Genomic DNA, 18,558 nt, shown 5'->3' with positions numbered 1-18,558 from the left:
AACTAAGTAAAATATTTTACATTCCTGTAAAATTTGGCATCCGAAGATGATATTGTAAATTCTTATTTGATTTGAGATAAAGAAATTATGCTGAAAAAAACAACATTTTCCCACGAGATACTTAATTAACCATAGTTTTATTTTAATGCCCGATAATTATTAAATAAAACTTTTATTAAATTTTAAAATGTATAATAAAATAGGTAGGTTTTAAATTCTATTTCAAGTATTTTTCCCCCTACATCGACGTCGCGACACAATACATTCGTGGCAAACCTTGGCTAACAAGTAAGTGTGTCAAGAAATTTTTTCTTTATTTTACTGATGTTTACCCGGTAATATTATACGATATTTCTGTTATTTATGCCCGTTTAGCCGGTATATTATCGTTTAAACTGGCGTAAACGAATTGTGATTAACAAATTTTTGTTAGGGAAAAAAATATATAAAATTCTTTTTTAGTTTTGTAATTAATTAACTAAGCTATCTGTATAAACTACAGTCGACCCCCTACAACACTATTGGTTATTCCGTTTTATATGAATTCCGTGTAGTACGAGTCACTTAGATTTTACAAATACGCGTGCCGGGCTGTGAACGGCTCACGTATTTGTAAAATCTAAGTGACTCGTACAACATGGAATTCATATAAAACGGAATTATCAACAGTGTTATAGGGGGATCGACTTGTATTATGTATGTAAAATTATTTAATATATATATAGAGAGAGGCCTATAATAATGTCATATTCTTTCATGGCATTCACAATATAAATTTTATGTAATACAGTAAACTCAAATGAAAGAATCTCTATACAATTCCATTGGTATACTTATTCACCGGACTGTAATTATCGATTAAATTAATTATTTTCTCAATAGGAGGGTAATTTATCTTTTATATTAAGTTATATAAGTCTATAAAATTTGCAAGAAAGATATAATTAAGCGAGTAATCATTTATATTAAAAAGTCTTTCAGAATTTCTTAATGGGGAATTTTTATTAATGTGNTAATTCCGACATAGGAAGTCGACATTTTAATTAATATTTTCCGTATTGTCATTTCTATACGGCAGGGGGCGTTTCCACAGTAAGCGAAAGTTGTTTGTGGGAGAAAATGGCGCAGAAGTTTAGAGTTATTGGTTGTAGGCATTCAATCAAGCTGGTTTTTGGTCTCTTTCTTCTAATCTACCATCCGACAGAATGTAAGTTATTTACGTCAATGCTTTAAAATTGTAATATGAACAGAGATATGTTATAATTCGCGCGAAAATGTCCAGAAACTAAAGTTTACTTATTAGGCTTAAACACTGGCTTGGTGAATTTCAAATGATTATTATTTATCATTTGTTTTGAAAGATGTTCGTTGTTATTATATACACGGGCCGACTTTATCATCGTTTCCTGTTCAAATCATCATCGGTTTATGCCAGTAAAAACTCTTCGTATTTTGTCACAATCATCCAACTTCCTTGAATCAATTAAAAGATAGAATTGCATGAAATACAACACCTGTGTTTTTATTCAAATAAATTTTCGTTTATAAACAAAATTCTGTATTGAATTATAATTTTATGATTATAAATTTCTCTTGAATTATTTCAAATTAAATTAATAAATAAATGTTTTTTAAATTATTATAATTTACAACATATGAAATGTATTCGGGCCCATTAAATAATCATAATAATTATTAAGAAGTATATTTAGGATGTATTTTTACGCGCGTTGTCCTTATGTTAATTTCAAAGTCTACGTTCATTTTTGTGTGTTATATTCTTCCATGAAATGGATTTTAAATGCTTACCTAATAATAATAATACATATATGTGAAATAACAGTTTTAATGTTTATAATTTATGCTAGATATCGGTGTTAGGAAATCTTGCATCTGTCGTGTTATAAAATTTGACGTCGAAAATAGCTTTAAAAGGTGATTAGATATTTAAAACCTGATTTTGTTAGCACCTGACGACGGTATTTTGAAGGGAATGAAAAATTATCTAAAAGTAATCTTAGTAAAAATAAAAAAAAAGTATTAGTAAGTGAATTATAAAGTTTTATTTGATTACACAAATGTAAGTTTTTAAAATAAATTTAAATTTTAATAATTTGTTAGAGAAACAGAATATATATTTGAAATTTGTTCAGACGAGGCACATCTTTTTAAAATATTTATTAATGTTCTGTTTAGTGAAACAAACTACATCTATCAAGATGAAATATTAAATAAACTTAGTTTTAGTTTTTAATTTTTTATTTCTTAGCTGCTTCGATTTTAAATTGGAAGATAATTTTAAAGCATTTTTTCATTGCACTGAAGACATTGTTAATTGAAATAAAATTGAGTATGTTTTCTTATGAGATAAACATTAGAAAAAAATAAATTTTTGTCTATTAGAAAAGATGCATACTGGGCATTAGCCTTTTTCAAATGTGTATTACTACTAGCATATAACATAAAAAAAAGACATAAAACTAAGAGAAGTATAACTAACAAAATAACTTTTTAATGTGATTTTTAAATTTTCTGTAATGATGTATTTCTTTAAAATTGTGATTTAATTCATTGCAGTATTAATTTAGAGACAGGTGTTGATTTTTAAACAGACAGTTTTGTGGTCAGGAGTAGATTATTTCTATTTAAAACTGTATATTGAAGTTTCTCATTATTTTTGTACTAGAATGTGAAGAAAGCATTCATTGTATCAAAGTCTAATAAACTTTTGTGTATTGAAATTTGTGTTTTGTCAATTTTGTTTTGCTGGTAGTATAAAAGTTTAAATTATGGATGGCTCTGATGAAATGATTTTAAAGAATTTGTAATTTGTTTAAACATAAGTTGGATGAAGTAGCTTAAATCAATATTCTATATTTTATTTTTGTCTTGATACATTATATAATCACTTTAGTAAGTCAATATTTAGAAATTCTTGAATTTTTTTGTTATACTGATAAATGTTGCTAGTAACAAAACCAATTTGTTTTTCTCTAAATCTAAGCATAGTTTATCAGTGATTTTTTATTCCCAGATACTTTATATTATTTACTCAATTTACAGATTTGTTGTGTATTTTTAATTGAAGTTGATTAAGATCTACATGTGCATTTTTATTTGCAAAATACATATATTTAGTTTTGTTAATATTAATATTAATACTTAGATTAATAAAATTTATATAATTAATTTTGCCAACGTGTTCTTTTGTTTTGTTTGAAGGATTTGCATTTTTTTTTTTTTTTTTTGCTGAATATGTAATACAATTATGTATGCATCTTCATACATAATTAGATGAATCTTCTGCTAGAATTTTAAACAGGCAATTAATATACATCTTAAAAAAGAGGCCTTAAAATTATCCTTGAGGCATTCCTTTGTTTACTTTAAAACATCTTGATAAAGGATTGTTTATCTCTATATAATATAATGATGATTTGATAAATATGATATAAGTGACTGTAAAGATGTACTTCTGTAATTATGAATTTATCTTCTTGAAAGTGAAGATCAGTACTTTTGAAGACCCTAAACAAATTTGTAAATATAGATACAACTAAGTGGGATTTATCTAGTTCTGTAGTTGCCATTTGTTTAAATTACAGTAACGCATCAATAGCAGAGAGAGAGTTGATTTTCTTTCTTTCTCCCATAGGTAGCAAATATTGAGCTTTCTGCTGAGCTAGCACTAAGAATGTTATCTATAATAGAAGGTCCCACAAGTGTGGACTTATAAATTTAACTACGCCCTGTGGTTGTATATATTACTTATCAGTTATTAAGAAACACATTCTACAAAAGTATTAAGATTTTTAGGAAAGTAAAAGGGTTAGTATAACCTAACATTTTTCTCATCTTACCAATGACTTTGGAGAAAAGGAATACAGCAGTAGCCATACCAATGATATTAAACTGGTTAAATTTGGATTAATGGCCTATAAAATTTGACAAGAGGAATTTAAGAGTGTTTGCCCATTTGACATGTCTAAGTGGAAATACAACTGGTAATGACCAGTTGGACATGAACAATAGAAACAGAGTTTGATGTCAGCTAAACTAATAGAGCCTATCCTTACAAGAAAGGAGGTAGGGTGATTCCATTTATGGATGATGCACTTAAAATAACTTAATTTATTGCATTGTTTACCTTTATTTCAGTATAGTGGATAAGGTATTTAAAGAGTAAGAAAAGATCATCATCAGAGGAGATATGTAGAAATGAATTTAGTATAGATATAAAGCTTGAATGATAGGTGGAGCTAGGTCACAACTCAGAAAATGCCCATGAGTGATTTAAGGTAACGTGGGAGGCTAGATATAAAAAGGAATGTTATTAACTAGATGGCAACCCTAGAACATGGCCTGATACTGTGATCATCCTGGGGAGTAAGTTTGAATCATATGGGGAACCCAGCAAAAATCAAAGAAAGCTAGTGTGAAATAATGTCTGTTTGGAAATGCTGCAGGACTAACAATCATCTAGTAGCAACCAACCTGTCATACTTGAAGTCCCAAAAAGAATGAAGTATTCAGCCAAGCTATCTGCACATAAGGGTGTCTGGAGGTAATAGAAGACATAGAGAAGGCATCTACTGAATGGAGAAAAATAAAAATTAAGATACACAGATCAGTGTCAAGAAAAGGAATTAAGAATTGATAGGATGAATCTGTCATTCCACCAGTTGCAGTATTGATGGCACCATGTACCGATGTAGTCCAGAGTTTCAAACAAGTTGAAAGAGATGTCCAGGGTGTATAAAGAAAAGGATAAGAGAATATTGTTGGGATTTACAAACCCACTTGTATTGAACTTTGTTCACCATTTAAACTTTCAGCAATATACATAAACTTAAAAATTCTTGCATAAATATTAAATCAAGTGCTGTAAATAACTTTTGTAAATAAACTAGTTTATTCTAATAACTTACTACCTTGGATTTTATTAGTTCAGAATACATAGCTAAAATATAATATGCAAATCTTGCAACTGCTTAAGTTAATAACTTTCTAAAACTGGTATATATTGCAGTTGCTTGGCAACACATTGCAATGAAGTTTGTTCAGAAAGGATTTTTGGAGAATTTTCTAGGATTTCTTGTAGTTTTTCTAATGTCATTTGTCTAGCATAAAAAAAAGGCAAGTTACCTTCAACAGTTCACACTAATTTCTGTGAAAAATGGTGAGAGGTAAGATAGTAAATTAAAGGGACTGAAGAGGAGAAAATAAGCTTGAAATACTGTAATTACTCTAAATAAAAGACTTCTTGAGAACTTTCTAAGCAAGAAGTAATGTACAAGTTCTAAAAAACACAAATTTCAATATGACAAAAAAGAATTGTCATTTGATGGCCATTTTGATTTTTGACACTTACAAAATTAGAACTGTTGTAAAACAATAAAAATTAAAAAAAAAATGAGGAGGAGAATCATTATTTGATTTTTTCATTTTGCTCATTTTATAACAGCTCATTTTAATGTAATTACAAAATGACATTTTTATGTTTGAGACGATACCTTCTAAACTGCATATGGGAAAAGTAAGGCTGAATTTCTATGCCTGTGCTTTTTTACTTTAAATGCTGTAATATTAAGTACTATTTGAGTCCAAGTGGATCAAATTAAAGTTACTATATTTTACGTGCATTTTTAAAATATATACGTAAAAATGGCATTTATGATTTTTACAGCATATTTTGCAAATTTGATCATTTTCAGGACTAAATAAGTGCTTTATAAACTTTATAACTTGTTTGCGTGGTTTTGTAAATGCTGCTTTTTTCAAGTCTATAGTCCTTTTATGCTATCTGTGCAGTGAGTCTTTTTTGCTTAAGTATAGTTCTCATGAGAAATATCAGTTCACATAGTTTAGCATGCAAAATTCAAATGTTTTAATTTAAATTGTCTAATTTGCATTCATTTTAAGTCTCACAAACAAACATGTTTTATGTTGCATGGAATCTCATTTTTCAAACAATCAAAATCCTTTAAATTAATAGAGTAAAAATTATTGTAAAAATTATATTTATTGATTTAATATTGTTTAATTTAAATCTGTCAAAAGATTATGTAAATATATTGTTTAATTAAATATAAAGAAAATAATTGTTGTGAATAAAGTAGTCAAACTTCCATGTATTGAGAATTTCTGTAGTTTATTTTACAATTGACACACATTTTGTTATACACATTATTTATAAAATAACTAGCAATTTTGTTGTTAAACAGAGATACTAGAAAGACGTGTGTATTTTGTTATGAATCTTAAACCAAGACAAATCATCAGCACATTATATAATCTACCACATATTTATAAAACAACTGAAAAAATGGAACAAAGATCAGTTGAGTCTCTTCATTTTGCTATCCCAATAGTGTAGTGCAAACCAAACTATTTCATATCTTTCATCTGTCATTGAGTGTTTTATTTATGAATCTGAATCTTTCTATTCTTGTTCCATCAGAGATATGTGATTCTATAGAAATACTTGTTATTTTGAGATTTAGATTAATATGAAACTTATGAACCTGAAAGAGTCAATAGCCCACTAAGTAAACTTAAGGATCTTGTGAGAGATCTAAGCATACAAAAAGAGGCAATAACATGATATTCTTCAATGGAGATTGGCAAAACTAGCTAAACTTTAATTTTTTAATATTTTGTCGTCAATTCATTTTTTATTTTTGTTAAAATATGAAACACAAAATAATTGTTAGTATTCTCAGTCTAAGTAAAAGGCTTGTATCTCTGACATAATGGAAAAATAGATAAAATTTCTAAAATATGTAAACAAATGTTATTTAAAGAAACATCAAATATTGGTTTACAAGCTCACATTAACAAATTTCATTTCATGCAGTTGTGTTGTTGTAGTAACTTGTAAAAACAAACTTTGATTTTTTAATTCATAAACTTCTGTTGTGTATAAATTTTGCATATGTTGAATTTTCTATTTTTAATTTATTTTATTTGATGATCTACATAGAAAATTATAATCCAAACATTTTTGAAAATATACAAATACTAAAGTAATATCAAGCTTCAATTATTTATTGTGATATCATCACAATGCTTGGATTCAATTTTTAATCATATTTTTAAATTTATTTAATTTAAAATATATGCTCTCCACTTCAAATTAGTAATGTTTGTCCCCTGTACATCATACTTTTCCTAATAACAACAGTCATGCTCGTTATGTAACTCCTTTCAGGGGAAATTTTTGAATTGAAATAATGTGACTTCTGGTTTGCATCAGAAGTTCATATATAGTTAATCAGGGCCTCTTGCTCTAATTTTTCCATATCTGGTCTCAGCTTTTATCTATTTAACTCCATTCTTGAGATTAATGAAGGACAGCTAGACAGATAGATGAAAGTGGGAATTTATAGGTCTACAATTTTTTCAAATTGCAGCCCAATTAAACTATTAATACAGCTAACTAATAAAGTTTGTCCTATTATTAAAACTGAAATTTTGATTAGAAAGTTATATATACATATATATACCAGGTGGTTCATTTATAATAGCCCTGACAAATATTTTGTAAAATGTGTGTCCAATTAAAAAATTGATCAGAATAAAAAATTATTTACTTTTATGGAATTGAAAAAGCTCCTTAAAAATTAAGTGATTCCCTTACCCCTCTTAACAGGGACATTGGAAACTTTATAATTTTAAATGGGACCCTTTTTTATTATCCATTAAAGAATAATGTTTTATTTAAAACATTTTTGGAAAAATTATTAATTTCAAAAATTATGAACATTTTTAGTCATTTTTACTTTCCCAGCAATGTTATTACAGAGGAAAAGTATGGCAATTGGTCAAAAAAGGATCCCAAGATTTTTACTTTTTTGGATTTGGGACTTTGAAACATAGAAAAATGCAAAAAAAAAACTTTGGGGTTTTTTTTATGTATTTATGAATGTTTGTATGTGGGTGGATATAATTTTTTTAACACTCTGATGCTTAATAACCTTGTGCTTTTTCTCAAAAATTTCTGAAATTTTTTAGGGAAGTTGTGTATTAAGTGCATTGATGTTATTAAATTTTGGTTGATAAATATTTGAGGGGTGGGGAGATAAACGGGAGTTGTGTATCATGTCTCAAGTAGGGTCAGACTTAATGATAATTTTACTTGTTAGCATTTACAATTTTTTTTTTTTTTTAAATTCATCCCTACCCTCAAAATTTATTTTGCCATTTTATAATAATCTATATATAAATAAAAATGAATGTATGTGTGTCTGTCCTACATGCATTACCACACCGTTTATCTGATTGCCATGAAACTTTGGGAAGTTGTTTAATATACTCCCGTGAAGGTTTCCGGCATAGTACATTTATCCTACAATAGATGGCATGCATTATACGAGCATTTTACTGTGTGTTCGATCAATTTCAAATTGTGAAGACCATTTCCCCCCTCCAAAAAATATCTCTATATATGCATTTGCGAACTGTTATTTATGGTATTTGTAATAATTTTTGTTTAATCACTTTATTTCAATTTTTTTTTTTGCTAATTATGTATTTGCTCGAACTTTGTTAAAACCTTAACTGTATCTGAACAACAACCGAAGTTGTAGGAGGAAATTCGCCTATTTTACCGATCTAGGGATCCCCTTTTCCAAATTTTAATATCAACTCAAAATAATTTAAAAAGACAAATTACAATAAAACGGTTTATTATCCAACTATCAGAAATTTCACAACATACCAAGGAAGAGAAGAAGGAGCAATTAAATAATTAAAATTGTAAAGGATTAAAAAATATATAAAAAATGGGGAATATCACACTTCTCTCCCCTTTCGTTTTCGGCGCCGAGTGTTGCTATGAGGCTCGGACCTCTATAATGTTTACATATTAAACGAAGAACTTAGTCAAAGCAATCAATGAATAATGATTGAGAACTATCCCAAAGCAAAGATGAGTCACGTCAACTCGATGATGATTCTATGAAGGTTCAATGTCATTACCAAATAAGAAAACACCATCTCAGCTACGATGACGATACTGCCGATAAATCATCACCCAATGACGAATTTTCTCATGCCAGAAGTGTTTAAAAGAGAGCTCCAACCAGAGAAAGGAGCAGAAAAAGAAGTGGAGAAAAGAGAGAAAGTCACAGAGAGTGAGAGAGAGAGAGCGGACGAGCACCAGAGTGAGAGTAGCTCAAGAGAAGACAAATAATGAGTTGAATCGATTTCAATTCTCATAATCTTTCGAATACTGATTTTTTCCCATTTTTCTCAGCGAATTTGCGAGCATCATTGACAGTTATGCCCCCCAAACGTCAATCGATTGGTCTATCTACATCTCAAGCATGAAAAAAAAAAAAAAAAGGCATTATGAGCTTCAGAAACAGACGAGGAACGGAAAGAAAGATTAGAAGCCGATCGAGTACACACTGCTCAAGCCCACTTGAATGAAACAATTGACCAATGGGGAGTAAGACTGAGAACCAATTGAGAACGCAATGTTCGATCCAGACGGACACTGCATGCTGATTTGAATCTTGCTGCATTCCATTACATTGCTGATTATGATTACAGTCTTCATTGAAGTGTCATTATTGAAAAAATGGACAAATTATGCAAATTTTGCTGTGCATTGAAATTCGAGAATGAAACACCAGGAATGTGCTGTGCAGGTGGAAAAGTGAAATTGCCAGAATTGCATTTACCACCCGAACCATTATCAACGTTGGTATCAGGTGACACAAGCCAGTCGAAACATTTCTTGGCAAACATACGCAAGTACAATTCATGTTTCCAAATGACATTGTTCAGTGCAACAGAAATCATACGTGACAATTATATGCCAACGTTCAAAGTTCAAGGGCAAATTTATCATCGTACTGGATCACTTCTACCACTGCCAGATGCAGATCACAAATTTCTCCAAATTTATTTCATGGGAGCCAGTGATGAACAAGTTGATCAATGTTGTCAATTCAATACCAGCACTAATCGAGAAATTGTTGCTGCATTACAAAATTTATTCGATCAACATAACGAATTAGTTTGACTGTTCAGGACAGCCCTCGAGCGAATGCCAGCTGATGATTATGTACTTGCCATTAGAGCTGACAAAACACCAGCTGGCCAACATGAAAGACAATACAATGCACCAACAATTAATGAAGTGGCAATCATCATAATTGGCAAAGAATTTAACTCGCGTGATATAGTTCTTCATTGCAGAGATGGTAATGTTCAGCGAGTCTCCGAAACTCATCGCTCATACAATGCATTGCAATATCCAATTTTATTCTGGCAAGGAGAAGATGGATATCATTTCAACATCAAAATGAGAAATCCACAAACAGATGAGGACACCAATAAGAAGGTCAGTGCCATGAATTACTATTCATATCGATTGATGATTCGTGAGAACACAGACAACCACATTTTGAAATGTTGGAAATTATTTCATTAATACATTGTCAATATGTATGCAAAAATTGAGACCGAATGACTTCTTTTCATTTGATTGAATCAAACCAAGCTGCGCTCTGAAGAATATATTCATTTACGCGATGCAATTGCTACTGATGGCAATCCCAATGAACTGGGAAAAATGGTCATATTGCCGGCTACATTCACAGGAAGCCCACGGCACATGCATGAATATGCACAAGATGCAATGACTTATGTTTGCGCTTATGGCCATCCGGATTTATTCATAACATTTACATGCAATCCTACATGGGAAGAAATTAAAGATCTTCTGTTGCCTGGACAATCGTCTTTGGATTGCCATGACATCATCACACATGTGTTCAAGCAAAAATTGAAATCTATGATGGATTTCATTGTCAAACATCATGTTTTTGGGGAGACACGCTGTTGGATGTATTCCATTGAATGGCAGAAAAGAGGATTACCACATGCACACATTTTGATTTGGTTGATCGACAAAATTGATGAAGTCATCTCAGCAGAAATACCAGATGTCGACATTGATCCAGGCTTATTTGAAGTCGTTACCAACAACATGATTCATGGTCCATGCGGCGCGATCAACAACAATTCTCCGTACATGAAGGATGGAAAATGCACGAAACGCTATCCACAACACTTACATGCCAAAACTATCACTGGAAATGATGGATATCCACAATATCAACTGAAGATGGTGGCAAATTCACCACTCTAAAAGTATGCAACAATGACATTGAAGTTGATAATCGTTGGGTTGTGCCCTATTCACCATTACTTTCAAAGACTTTCAAAGCGCACATCAATGTCGAGTATTGTAATTCAGTGAAATTGATCAAATACATTTGCAAATATGTCAACAAAGGAAGCAATATGGTAGTTTTTGGAGTGGAAAATGCATCTGCACCAATCAATGAAATCGATCGATATGAATTGGGAGACTACATTAGTACCAATGAAGCAGTTTGGTGTATTTTCTCATTTCCAATTCATGAACGTCATCCAACAGTTGTTCATTTGGCAGTACACCTTGAAAATGGACAGCACATGTATTTTACAATGGAAAATGTACATGCAAGAGCATTATCGCCACTGAAAACAATGCCAACTGCGTTCTTCTCATTGTGCACGGATGATTTGTTCGCAAAAACGCTACTTTACTCAGAAGTGCCAAAATACTACACATGGAATGCATCAGCGAAGTTTCAATGTCGTAAACAGGGGAAACCAGTTGAAGGACATCCAAATTTATATTCGTCCGACATGTTAGGCTGTCTTTATACAGTTCATCCAATTAATCAAGAATGTTTTTACTTGCGATTACTGTTACTTAACATACGTGGACTGAAATCCTTCCAAGAACTGAGAAGAGTAAATGGTGAAGTATGTGCGACCTATCGAGAAGCTTGCCAAGAATTAAATCTTGAAAACGATGCACAGTGGGACACAACACTCACTGATGCATCGAATACTGCTCAACCACAGCAAATACTGTGGGGTTCGGGGGCCATAAAAGGTTTATTAAACACTTTTTAGGTAGAGTCCTGCCACCAGGTGTGTTTTATCGGACACACCACCATTTGTGATGAAATGGATGATTAAGGCGCGAGGGTAAGAGTCACTCTGAAGTCCAGGAATGAGCCTCTCAGGAGGAAGAATGCAGAGTCAGATATAACCAATTTAAGGACNATCTTCTGTTGCCTGGACAATCGTCTTTGGATTGCCATGACATCATCACACATGTGTTCAAGCAAAAATTGAAATCTATGATGGATTTCATTGTCAAACATCATGTTTTTGGGGAGACACGCTGTTGGATGTATTCCATTGAATGGCAGAAAAGAGGATTACCACATGCACACATTTTGATTTGGTTGATCGACAAAATTGATGAAGTCATCTCAGCAGAAATACCAGATGTCGACATTGATCCAGGCTTATTTGAAGTCGTTACCAACAACATGATTCATGGTCCATGCGGCGCGATCAACAACAATTCTCCGTACATGAAGGATGGAAAATGCACGAAACGCTATCCACAACACTTACATGCCAAAACTATCACTGGAAATGATGGATATCCACAATATCAACTGAAGATGGTGGCAAATTCACCACTCTAAAAGTATGCAACAATGACATTGAAGTTGATAATCGTTGGGTTGTGCCCTATTCACCATTACTTTCAAAGACTTTCAAAGCGCACATCAATGTCGAGTATTGTAATTCAGTGAAATTGATCAAATACATTTGCAAATATGTCAACAAAGGAAGCAATATGGTAGTTTTTGGAGTGGAAAATGCATCTGCACCAATCAATGAAATCGATCGATATGAATTGGGAGACTACATTAGTACCAATGAAGCAGTTTGGTGTATTTTCTCATTTCCAATTCATGAACGTCATCCAACAGTTGTTCATTTGGCAGTACACCTTGAAAATGGACAGCACATGTATTTTACAATGGAAAATGTACATGCAAGAGCATTATCGCCACTGAAAACAATGCCAACTGCGTTCTTCTCATTGTGCACGGATGATTTGTTCGCAAAAACGCTACTTTACTCAGAAGTGCCAAAATACTACACATGGAATGCATCAGCGAAGTTTCAATGTCGTAAACAGGGGAAACCAGTTGAAGGACATCCAAATTTATATTCGTCCGACATGTTAGGCTGTCTTTATACAGTTCATCCAATTAATCAAGAATGTTTTTACTTGCGATTACTGTTACTTAACATACGTGGACTGAAATCCTTCCAAGAACTGAGAAGAGTAAATGGTGAAGTATGTAGTATACCTATCGAGAAGCTTGCCAAGAATTAAATCTTGAAAACGATGCACAGTGGGACACAACACTCGCTGATGCATCGAATACTGCTCAACCACAGCAAATACTGTGGGGTTCGGGGGCCATAAAAGGTTTATTAAACACTTTTTAGGTAGAGTCTTGCCACCAGGTGTGTTTTATCGGACACACCACCATTTGTGATGAAATGGATGATTAAGGCGCGAGGGTAAGAGTCACTCTGAAGTCCAGGAATGAGCCTCTCAGGAGGAAGAATGCAGAGTCAGATATAACCAATTTAAGGGCATTTATTAACATAAACAAAAGTTGAGAACATAATTATACAACCTGAATTTGGAAATTTGCCTATTTTTATCTATACAACGAGGGGGGTGCCTAACGGGGGTATTCGAATTCACGCGACTCACAACATACCAGATAAACAAGATGTCTTCTCTTGTGATGTGGACTTGACGGCCAAGACTGTGAAGGTTTCTGGTGTTCACTGCACTTCATCTTGTGCTTGCTCATTTTTGAGTCGTCCTCTCTGGAACCACTCTTTCTCTGATGCTCGTCTGGTTTCACTCTCTGGATCTCTGTCTGTCTGATTGTGACTGCGACTCCAACTCGTTCTGCAACTCAACTGCCTTTCTTTGGCTGGAGCTGTGTCCTCAATTCTAACTAGCTCCTTCTAACTCAACTGTGTCCCCATCTCTGACTGGACTGTGTCCTCCTCCTCTGACTTCACTTTTTTCTAACTGCTTTTCTCTGACTGGACCATGTCTTCATCTCTGACTGCCCTTCTAATTGGACTGTCTTTTCTCTCATTGGGGGTTTCCTTTTAAACCCTTTCAGCATGAGAAAGTCATCATCGGGTGATGACTCATTGGCAGTGTCATTATTGTAGCTGAGACAGTGTTTTCTTATTTGGTGATAACTTGCAGCTTTCTTAGAGTCATCTCTGAATTGACATGACTAATCTTTGTTCTTAGTCATTGTTTGTTCATTGATTGCTTTGACTAAGTTCTTCATGTAAACATTGCCGAAAACAAAGGGGGGAGTGCAATGTTCCCCATTTCTATATATGTTTTTGATTATTTAATTGTTCTTTCCTCTTTTCTTTGGCATGTTGTGAGATTTCTGATAGTTAATTAATAAACTGTTTTATTCTAATTAATTTAAGTAGATTTTAAATTTGGAAAAGGGGAGTCTCTAGATTGGTAAAATAGGCGAACTTCCTCCTACAACTTCGGTTGTTATTTAATATACAGTTAGGGTTCACCCGAATACATAATTAAAAAAGATATAAAGTAAATAAACAAAAAATTATTACGAATAACAGTTTACAAATATATATATAGATATTTTTGGAGGGGGGAAGTGGTGGTCTTCACAATACGCACGTTATTTGCGATAATATTGACAATGTGTTTCCCATCCAATCCAAAAGATCTTTGGGAAAAATACAAAGATTACATGAGTGAAGACATCCTACGTCGTTTGCAAGCAACGAATCAGAATCCAGACATGCAATTCACACCATATGTGTATAATGAGGTGTTGGTTTTGATCGAGGATATATGTTTGACAATTGTTAACAAAGGATTGGGGCAGTTGGGAATGTATGTACTGAATCGATCTGCAAATGACACATATGATCGTGATTTGCAGCGTGAAACACACTTCTATGTCGATGATTTGGGTACATTTCTTGAAACGAATCTTCCAAAATTGGTTTCAGAACAACTCATTGTATACGACACAATAATGCAAGCAATTACAAATCAAAGGGGTGGATTGTACTTCATAGATGCGCCCGGAGGTACAGGCAAAACTTTTCTCATTTCACTAATTTTGGCAACCGTTCGATCACGGAATAAAATTGCACTGGCAATTGCATCATCTGGAATTGCGGCAACACTTTTGGATGGTGGTCGAACAGCACATTCAGCACTGAAATTGCCATTGAATTTGCACACCACTGAGACGCCAACATGCAATATCACCAAAAATTCTGGAATGGGCAAAGTTCTCCAAACATGTAAACTTATCATATGGGACGAATGCACAATGGCTCACAAAAAAGCATTGGAAGCGCTTGATAGTACACTGAAAGATTTGAGGGGAAATGGACAACTCTTCGATGGAGCACTCGTTTTATTGTCTGGTGATTTTTGACAAACTCTGCCAGTTATACCACATTTAACACCCTCTGATGAACTTAATGCATGTCTGAAATCATCAGTTCTATGGCGACATGTAAAGAAATTGACTTTGAAAACCAATATGCGTGTTGAATTACAAAATGATGTATCCGCCGAATGTTTCTCAAAACAATTGCTGGAAATTGGGAATGGGAAGATGGCAATAGACAGATCTACACAATGTATCACATTGCCAACAAATTTTTGTAAGATGACATCAACCAAAGGTGAATTGATTCAAAAGGTTTTCCCAAATATTGTGCGGAATTACAAAAATCATCAGTGGCTTAGTGCACATGCTATATTAGCAGCTAAGAACAAAGATGTCTATGACATCAATTTCAGCATTCAAAACAGAACACCAGGTGAAGCAACAACGTTTAAGTCAATCGATACTGTTATGAATCAAGACGAAGTTGTCAATTACCCAACGGAATTCTTGAATTTACTAGATTTGCCAGGAATTCCACCACACATTTTAACATTGAAAACTGGAGTGCCTATCATTCTTCTCGTAACATTATTCCATCACGACTTTGCAACGGTACAAGACTTTCGGTGAAAAGATGATGAACAATGTCATCGAAGCTACAATTTTGAATGGGAAATTTAAGGGGGAAGATGTACTGTTGCCACGTGTTCCAATGATCCCAACAGATATGCCATTCGAATTCAAACATTTGCAGTTTCCAGTGCGAATCACTTTTGCAATGACCATCAACAAAGCACAAGGACAATTGCTGCAAGTGTGTGGGCTAGATTTGGAGAATCCGTGCTTCTCGCATGGACAACTGTATGTGGCCAGCTTATACGTCGGAAAACCTTCTGATTTATTTGTATATGCACCGGATGGAAAAACAAAAAATATAGTTATCCTCAAGCACTCCAATGAATAAATAGAATTGAAACGACACTTTGAAATGTTTTCCCGATGAAAAAAAAAAAAATAATAATAATAATGTAATAATAAGTTTCAATAAAAATGATAAAATGCAAATTGAATTTTATCATAACGAGTTTGCTTAAATTTCCTTTCTTCTGAGATCGCAGCAATGCGTGACGGGTAAGCTAGTAAATAATAAAAATACAATGCTCAAAGTTACTATATGTTTTTTTATTTATTTTAAATTAAATGTAAGCATCAAATTATTTAACAGAATTGCCATTCAGATTTAAAAACTTTTTTTACTAGGATGTCTTTTAACTATTAGTAAGATGTACTTTGTTTTCTATTGCTTTAACCCTTCTGTTGGGTTGATCCATTATCCCATGTACAATACAAAGAATCAAGAAATGTCTCTCACATTGTTTAAGTTACTGAGCTTCTTTTCCTGCAAACTATTCTGGAGAGATCAAAATAAGTGGTAATCTGAAAGCAGAAGATTGGAAGAATATGGGGGTGGAACAAAGTAACCCATTCAGATTCCAATAATTTTTCCCAAATGGTCAAAGATGTGTGCAGTCTAACTTTATCATGCTAGAAAGCCACACTTTTGCTAATGCTGGTTGTTTTTCAAGATTATCAAGTTGGAAACTGTCATCCTCTGTACTTATGGTCTGATTTTGAGTATCAGTTTATGGTGATAATTTCCTGCTAGATGCAAGATCATCTTATATCCGAGTAAATACGGTATATATTTTTAAATTTTTGTCAGTCAGTGAAATGTCAGTTGTAAGCATGTTGCATAATAAGGGCAAATAGTGACTACTGTGTTGAGGTGTACTGCAGACTCAAACAAATAACTATTGTTTAAAAATAGTTATAGAATAAACAGATAATGCGTTTGATTCATTAACTTTAAAAATGTTTATAAAAGATTCATAGAGCCCTAGAATTTCAGTTGCAGAATCTTAAGGCTCCACAGATCCTATTTTGGGAAATACTGAATTTTATCAAATCATAAAAAAAGCTTTTATTTTAACTGTTACTTTTTGAAAATATGAAATTAACATTTTGAAAAAAAATTTGAAATTAGCATTTTTGGCAAAACATGTTTTAAATAAAACTTTTATCATCTTTTGATGGAGGATATAAAAATAGAAAAAAAATAAGAGTCTTATCTGAAATTATAAAGTTGCCCTTTCCCTTAATGGGAGCAAGCCTTGGTCCTTGATGGCTTAATTTTTATGAAATTTAAAATGCTTTTTGAAGATAGGTATTTTTAATTGGATTCATATTTTATGAGATACTTGTCAGTCATTATAAATGGACTGCCTTAAATAAAATAGATAATGATTTTTATTATATGTATTTTAATTTATACAGGTTTAATATGTTATTGTGCTGGAGAATGTCCCAATTATGAACCAAATGGTTCTTGTATAGCCATGCCTGGTAGTCAGTGCTTTAGTGCTGTTATAGAAGTTCAAGAAGATGGTATTGTAGAAGAAGAAAGAACGTATGGATGTCTTCCACCAGAAGAAACAGGTTTTATGCAGGTAAAAACAGGTTTATTTCATTATCTTTATAATACTTAATGATTCAATATGAGTAAATAATAGATAAATCACTAAGATACTTTTAATACTTTTTAAATTAGTTTATTTATTTTGTACTATTATTTGCTTTTGGATAAATCAAAAATATAATTTAATCCATTTATTATAGTCACTTTGGGTACTGATAACAATAAATGAAAGACAACATTAAACAAAGTAGAAATACTACAATTAGTGGAACTTTTTGTTTTATCATCCTTTAATTAAAAGGATGTTAAAAAACCATAAAAAACTTGTATAACATAAAGATTTATTATTTATTATAATTAGTATTAATTAACAGTAATTTATCCAATATTGTTCATTCTGTATTCTTTAACTAGTGCAGTGTTTCTCAACCTCTAACGAATCATCGCCCCCTTCACTTCAAAATTCCAATGCCGAGGGCCAAGGCTAACGCCAAATTCGTACTGCATTGAATAGACTAGTGACTAGTATAATGTTATTTGTTTAATTATTGTACGATATAACAAATAAAATATCTAATTATTCTTAATATAATGTTTTACTATATCGCCCAGAAAATTGTTTTTCGCCCCCAAAATATAAATTGTTACTAATTGCCCTCTCAACATGGAAAAACACCCACATGGGGGTGATATCACCCCTGTTGAGAAACACTG

The 18,558-nt window shown here is 32.3% G+C and overlaps 2 protein-coding genes and 1 pseudogene across 4 annotated transcripts in view; all 3 read left to right on the top strand.

Moving 5' to 3' along the window:
• The window catches only part of LOC111631396 (bone morphogenetic protein receptor type-1B-like), a 42,867-nt gene that overhangs the window by 1,746 nt on the left and 22,563 nt on the right, over positions 1 to 18,558 (top strand). For 2 of the 3 annotated variants that reach the window (XM_023375632.1, XM_023375633.1), the window contains exon 2: positions 17,703 to 17,875. In XM_023375632.1, the coding sequence (XP_023231400.1) occupies positions 17,703 to 17,875 (173 nt within the window). Of the gene's footprint in view, positions 1 to 1,084; positions 1,208 to 17,702; positions 17,876 to 18,558 lie in introns of those variants that run through there. The other variant, XM_023375631.1, reaches the window with a different exon arrangement.
• On the top strand, positions 9,250 to 12,122 carry LOC111631395 (annotated as a pseudogene).
• On the top strand, positions 15,408 to 16,149 carry LOC111631398. Its single transcript, XM_023375637.1, has one exon. It carries the CDS (start codon positions 15,519 to 15,521, stop codon positions 15,996 to 15,998), a length of 480 nt encoding a protein of 159 aa, XP_023231405.1. The 5' UTR covers positions 15,408 to 15,518; the 3' UTR covers positions 15,999 to 16,149.

The sequence above is a fragment of the Centruroides sculpturatus genome, unplaced genomic scaffold (genome assembly GCF_000671375.1).
Source record: "Centruroides sculpturatus isolate CEXI.00-Female unplaced genomic scaffold, Cexi_2.0 scaffold479, whole genome shotgun sequence".
Lineage (NCBI taxonomy): Eukaryota > Metazoa > Arthropoda > Arachnida > Scorpiones > Buthidae > Centruroides > Centruroides sculpturatus.
Note: the sequence above shows the minus strand (reverse complement) of the source record. Positions and strands in the feature narration are given on the sequence as shown.

Excerpts from the sequence above, each read along its gene's own strand:
- LOC111631398 (XM_023375637.1), top strand. The coding sequence starts at position 15,519 with ATGCGTGTTGAATTACAAAATGATGTATCCGCCGAATGTTTCTCAAAA.